Source organism: Nannobrachium achirus (assembly GCF_963921795.1).
Source record: "Nannobrachium achirus genome assembly, chromosome: 17".
Classification (NCBI taxonomy): Eukaryota; Metazoa; Chordata; class Actinopteri; order Myctophiformes; family Myctophidae; genus Nannobrachium; species Nannobrachium achirus.
This window is the reverse complement of record NC_137824.1, coordinates 31,209,658-31,216,930: the sequence shown is the minus strand read 5'-3', so window position 1 is coordinate 31,216,930 and position 7,273 is coordinate 31,209,658. Positions and strand designations below refer to the sequence as shown.

Genomic DNA, 7,273 nt, shown 5'->3' with positions numbered 1-7,273 from the left:
AATCACCCTGACACACACACACACACACACACACACACACACACACACACGCGCGCGCGCGCGCGCGCGCACACACACACACACACACACACACACACACACACACACACACACACACACACACACACACACACACACACACACACACACACACACACACACACACACAGGAGGTGGGAGGAGGAAGTAAGAATAGCGCGGTGCTAACAAGTAGAAAAGGTTCCTCAATCTATCAACAAAGACTACTTCTGCTTCTGGACAGCAGAGCCTCCTTGTGCCTGCTCGGCGGGAGGCCAAAGGTCAACGCGCGCCACGACACTCAAACATGGCTGACCCAGCAAAGCAATTAGGACACCGGTTCTCGACATGCGGTCCGGGGACCACCAGCGGTCCAGCTGGAATGTAAGCAGCCTGATCCTGATCATCGACAAAATTTTGTCCGCTGATGACAACTAAATGAAAACTAAATAAAAACTAAGTTATGATAACTAAAACTATGACTAAATATATTGACAATTGTCAACAAATAAAAACTAGACTAAAATGTTAGGGAGGGACTAGTGGAGAAGAGATAGAACTAAAAGACACGTCATTTTATGTTTGGTTGTGCTCAGATCGAAAAGCTCACAGCGCGCTACGACGCGTTGTGAACTTGTAAATCGGCTATTTTCAGAGCGCAACCAAGATTAAAATCAGGCATTACGACACCATCAAGGCCTGCCATAGCGGCGCGTTGTGAGCTGGTAGATCGGCTATTTTCACTAGTTTGGGTCCTGGGCGAATGTCTAATTTCTCTTTTGGGTCTTTTTGCCCGGCATCCTATAGTTTCAATGTACAGATTGTTATTTCGATAGTATATTGTTTATTGCCTTACCTGGGATCCTAGTTTATTAAGCCACTACAGGGTCTTCCCTTCCCTTAAAACATGTAGTTCACTGGCGTCCTTCAAAACGGTCCTGAACATTCACCTTTCTGGAGGCCAAAGGCAGATGTAGTTATCACTTCTCCCATAGACAGGTGAGAAGTGATCACCCCCCCCCCCCCCCCCCCCCTTTACTTTACCCCCACTCACACCTTTTCCCTACTACTCTATACAAGCTACTACAGTATATATGTTGATGAATTGAATACCAAGGACCTCCGACGGAAACAAGGCAGCTTTGGGGCTTTTTTGGGGTGTTCCTTTTCGGTGTTTTGACTGTACTCGTGCTGTACTATATATTTTTTGTTTAGACTGTACTTGTGCTGTACTATATGTTTTTTGTTTAGACTGTACTTGTGCTGTTCTACATATTTGTCTAATAATAACATATTCAATCAATCGAAAGTTTCTCTGCATTCTATGTATGTGATTACCTTATACTTATTGTAGGTTGCTCCGGATAAGAGCATCTGCTAAATGCCTAAATTGTAAATTGTAAGGGGGAATATGGCTGACGTAGCACGGCAATAACAAAACTAATGTCTTTCATGGCGAGTGCAGATGGGAGCGGTGGTGCGCTGTTGCCCGGAGCGCTGCACTGCGGGCCGACTCCACAGCGGACACAGACAACATTTCTAATGACAATGTGTCAATAGGAGATAAACAGGCTGCTCGGTGCAGGACACCCAGTAATAACACAACCAATAGGCTGGTTAATGACAAGAACATTTGACCTGTGACCCAATCGCTACCGCCTAGAGCTCAGCTACGATCTGCAAAGCTAGCAGACATGGAAGGATTCAGAGCTATTACAATACCCGTTTATATACGTATAGAGCCTAGCAGGCACGTGCACACCTAGACATTAAAGGGGGCTTGAGCCCCTGCCCTTTTATTCCGTCTGTAAAAAGTGACCTCTCAGGGTGCCCGCTGTCCTAGTGGTCTAGGCGCATACCACATACTAGGCTATCATGCCTGCTGGCGTCGCCGGTTCGATTCCCGATCCGGACGACCTTTGCTGCATGTCATTCCCCATCTCTCTCCCCATTTCCTGTCAGTCTACTATATCCTATCAAATAAAGGCATAAAAAGCCCCCAAAAAAACACATCTTTAAAGAAGTGACCTCTCAAGGCCGTGAATGCAGTTTTTACTATGGTGAAAGAAATGCAAATGCCCTCTCTTTCCAATGTTTCCATGCCATACCTGAAGGCAGCATTCACGAGAATGGCCTTGTCCAAACTCTCCTGAACTTGAATGCAGAAAGAATTCCTGAATGTTGCCCTCTCCGTGTAGAAATCCATGCCATACGCCAAATCTCCAGTATTGACTTGATTATGCTTAGTTCAGTGTAGTATCAAGCACCGAAAATAGACGTTGTGAGCTTGGAGATTGTCTATTTTCGATATGTTCACCAAAAGTGCTCATATTTGGACATTTCAGCTCCTGCCTCTCTAACATTCTCTGCGCATCCCTGTCCTACTACTGCCATAGAGGGTACAAATGGTACCCTCTATGGCTCCAAGAGGGTACAAATGGAACCAAATGGGACAAATTGTTTTTCATATTGGTGTATGACAAAGTGCGGCTTGAATTATGAAAAAAATAAAATAAAATAAACAGGCAGACAGTAAGGCTATGCTGTGTTAAACCACACACACAGGGAAAGTGGAACAGGGCGAACTTCAAAGACATGTAAACCCTCAGATTGTATCCGTTTAGGACTGAGGGCAATATATTGAATTCTCACATGTGACAGAATGAGTGTTATGACAAATTCAATATCACTGGAGAAAAAAAAAAGTTATCATTTCATCTCATCTTCCAACAGCGTAAAGGGAACGGTCATTTTATGTGTTGCTAATCTAATCTAAGGAAACAGTAAAACGAAAAAAAAAAAAAAAAAAAAAAGAATAAATAAAATTGAGAATAAACCTCCAACTTGCCAAATCTGTCATCCAACGGTTAGATGACATTTTGTAGATTTGCACACATTTTCATGATTTTTCAAAAATAGCAGATCTACAAGCTCATAGCGTGGCACTCTGTGCCGACAAAGAATGGCACGTGGCCATTCTTTGTCTTCAGGGGTCAAAGTTCAAACAATTTAACGGTTGCTAACTCCTGGCCAAGAGCATTCAAATAAATAATTTGGATCGTGCTTGTCTGTATAAACACATTCACGTGTGTACACGTGCACGCACATGCACACACGCGCACGCACGTGCGCACACGCACACACAGTTCTATAGCTGCTTGCAAAGAGCAGGGATAGAAGAGAGGTTTTAAATAGTTCAGCATTGGTTTATTTAGACAAGCTCTGATGAGGCTGTGCGTGTGTGTGTGTGTGTGTGTGTGTGTGTGTGTGTGTGTGTGTGTGTGTGTGTGTGTGCGTGTGCGCGTGCGCGTGTTTGAAGTTGATCTCAGGATTCTAGGAGATTAGGTGAGCAGTGGGCTTTCATTACTTCACTATTTATTCACGTGTCTTTGTATTTGAAGTGTGTGTGTGTATTCACCTGTGCCTTGCGGTCTTGTGTGAGTGTATGTGTGTGTTTGTTTACATATGTCCATGTTTCAAGTGGCTCTATTGTCTTTGAACTGTGAGTGTATGCCTGTGCTTACGTGTGTGGGCGTGCGTGCGTGCGTGCATGTGTAGTCAAACTGACCGTACTCCTCTCGGAGGTGTTCAGGAATGTGCGGTTCGTATCCCTCTTTTTCTGGAACCTCTTCAAAGTCGTCGTCATCATCATCCTCCTCCTCTTCGTCATCATCGCCCTCTACCGCAGAGGCCTTCATCTGAAAAGTAACAGTACAAGTTGGACATATGAGGTTTCCACCCGACAGAGACGATATGCTGCGTTCACACTAGAGCAACAACAGTAGCTACAGAATCCCCTGCGTCGTCAGTTTAATTTACAGTACTCGATCTAATTGTTTTATCTGTGAAAAAGTTATTTTGTTTGCTTATAAGTTATTTTCAGACAGAAACTGATCAAATTAAATCTATGTTTTTCAAATGTATTAGTAAATCTGTAAAATCTGCTAAAAACATCATTAATTGTGGTACAGGGGTTGACCCTAAGGTCTCAGAGGCCCTTGCCCATCGGGCAAGTACAGGTCAAGTTCTACTTGCCCAAAGTTCATGCCCACTTACCTCGAAAGGTAAATCAAATGAATGTTAAACCGACAACCGTTAGTGTCAACCCCTGTAGGACTCTCCAAAATCGGGATCAGACCTAAAAGCTGTTGCTGTCGGGCAGAAACCTTGTATCTCCATATTTCAACTCGTTTGTCATGTTTAATCGGGTAGATTCACGCCCTACTTCATCACACTACAGTGTCAGACAAGGTATCGAAATGAACAGATCTATGATGTGATGCGAAGCGCTGTGAGCTTGTAGATCAGTTTTAACCCATTTAGACGGGGAAGACATTATTACTTGAACCATTATATTATGCTTTAACTATTAAAAAACAGCAGATGTACAAGCTCACAGTGCAGCGAGCTTGTAGATCTGCACATTTTTTGAAGGTTTTTCGTGAAAGTCTTTGAATTTTTGGACCTGATTCTATAAATCTCTTGGTTTTTTGCAAAAAGCATGTTTCTATGTCCGACGTGGTGCGCAAACTTTTTCTTTTTTTTTTAAAGATTTGTTTTGGGGCTTTTATGCCTTTATTGGATAGGGCAGTAGACTGACAGGAAATGGGGGGAGAGATGGGGAGTGCCGCGCGGCAAAGGTCGTCCAGATCGGGAATCGAAATCGGCGACGCCGCCAGGCATCCATGCCTATGTGGCAATGCCTAAGTGGTATGCGTCTGGACCAGTAGGCCAGCGGGCACCCTCTCAAACTTTTTCATGTCAAGGACCCCTAGAATTATATGGATTTGGCTGCGGACCTCAATCTCAAAATATTACCCCCAGATGTTTGCTTTAAAAAGGATATAATATTCAAAGATTTGCAAAAAAGTATAAAAAATAGCAGATCTACAAGCTCGCAGCGCGCTGTGAGCTTGTATGTCTGCTATTTTTCAATAGCCAATGTACAAAATAATTGTTAAAGTGGTTAAAACGTTGAAGTGAAACGTAACAGTTTTGGACAAAGACAGAAAGTTTGCAAACAACAAAAAGGAAATCAGTCCGGCTCTAGACACACTGTCACTTCCATATCTCTCTCTCCCTCTCTCTCTCTCCTTCATTCTCAGTGGTGTGGTGTCATCGTTTCTGCTCGAGGGAGAGGACAGTCTGTGTATTGGCGCGTCCGCAGTCACGCGGATGTGTGTGTGTGTGTGTGTGTGTGTGTGTGTGTGTGTGTGTGTGTGCGCGCGAGGCGCGAGCGCATGTGCAAGCGCCCGTGATGAGCTGCTATCAGCACTAAGCAGAATTTATGGTTTTTAATTTTCTGGTGAGGTAGTTAACCATTGGTTGGGCTACAATGCAGAACACAATACTACTATACACACAGGGGTCATTTTCAGTGTGTGTGTGTGTGTGTGTGTGTGTGTGTGTGTGTGTGTGTGTGTGTGTGTGTGCGCGCGCGCGACTGCGCGTGTGTGCGTGCGTTTGCACTGTTCGCTATGTCCTTCATTGCAGAGGGCATACAGCTAGTGCCGATACACACCAAACACACACACACACACACACACACACACACACACACACACACACACGTGCACTCAAGCTATTTTTCCTGCTAGATGGAATGGACTTGTTCCATAGGAATCCTCCTCAGTGCTCTAGCAGTGTAATCATCACACTGATTAGCTTTATGAGCGGCTGTAAAACCCAACACTAAGCCCTCGCCGCTCCCCGCCGCTTTTTCATTAACATATAAGACCACTGAGAGTGTGCGCACGCGCGCGTGTGTCTGTGTGTGTGCGCTTGTGAAGGCCAAATGTCCCCATAACTATAGCAGAATTTGAGAAATACACATTGTGAGGACAATTCTCCTTGTTTTAAGGTTAAGTTAAATATGTTTTTGTTTTTAGATATAGTATAAAGTTAGGAAAAGGTTGAGGTCATGGTTAGGGTTAGGATTAAGAAAAACTAAATCTGGGCTCGCAACTTACTTTCAAATGCTTAGGGTTTGGGGTTGGAGTTTTTATACTTTGTTGTGCGGCAATGTGTCACACCGGGTCCTCACGAGTATAGTAATAGAAACCTGTGTGTGTGCGTGGTGTGCGTAAACCACAGCATCGCTGATACAGGACACTAGAATGGTATAATTAGTGTATATTACAGATTAGAGGTATGGCTCTCACTTCACAACACACACGCACACACCCACGCACGCACACACACACACACACACACACACACACACACACGCTGGGGAGGGATGGTAATGAATTCAGAGTGTAAAATCAGTCACCCGTGTCACAACCCTGCACTGATAGACGGACAGCAAGACAGACTGAGACACACACGCACGCACGCACGCACGCACGCACGCACGCACGCACGCACGCACGCACGCACGCACGCACGCACGCACGCACGCACGCACGCACGCACGCACGCACGCACGCACGCACGCACGCACGCACGCACGCACGCACGCACGCACACACACACACACACACACACACACACACACACACACACACACACACACACACACACACACACACACACACACACACTCTCTCTCTCTCTCTCTCTCTCTCTCTCTCTCTCTCTCTCTCTCTCTCTCTCTCTCTCCATTGAGCACACATATAGGACAATTAGTTCATAGTACAATCTTCTCTATTAAATTAACGTGCAATTAAACGGTTTAAGCTCGCTGCTCGCAGCAGCATAATCCTGAGTGTTAATTTAACCCTTGAGACCCATGATGAGGCAGAGACCCAGAGAGAGTCTGGGCTGGTAGGAACAGGTTAAGTAAATGGAGGTGTAATTTGCTTTACAATTAACACGATGGCCAACGCACATTAACCCTGGTGTCCCTATTTTGGGCATGTAATTATTCTAAAAACTATTATAAAAATGCATATCATCGTTATTATACAAATTGTTCACAATTTGTCGTACAACAAAGCATACGTAAGTGGTTCATAATAATTGCTAATGTATTCAGATCAACAATGACTGGAATAAGAGTTTTCGAAATGAATGTATGCAAACAGGACACGGCTATCTGCAAGAGAGCCCCCAAATATTGAGCTGAGATTGCTACAATGCAAAGCTGATAAAAAACTAAACAAAGCCACTATCTCTACAAATTCTCCTTCTAATGTAAAGAGATTTTTACAAATAGCCTCGCTGAACACAGGAGCTCGCTGCTTTAGAGCAGCATATTGGTTTTATAGGAAAGAAAGCCGAGTGCGCGATGGTAAATGAAACCAGATTTACTAGG

At 44.4% G+C, this 7,273-nt stretch overlaps 1 protein-coding gene across 1 annotated transcript in view; it reads right to left on the bottom strand.

The window, feature by feature from the left end:
* Positions 1-7,273, bottom strand: part of uvssa (UV-stimulated scaffold protein A) — a 52,123-nt gene that overhangs the window by 19,672 nt on the left and 25,178 nt on the right. Inside the window, exon 10 of the mRNA XM_080746142.1 lies at positions 3,587-3,716. Coding sequence (XP_080602268.1) covers positions 3,587-3,716 — 130 coding nt within the window. The remainder of the gene's footprint in view (positions 1-3,586; positions 3,717-7,273) is intronic.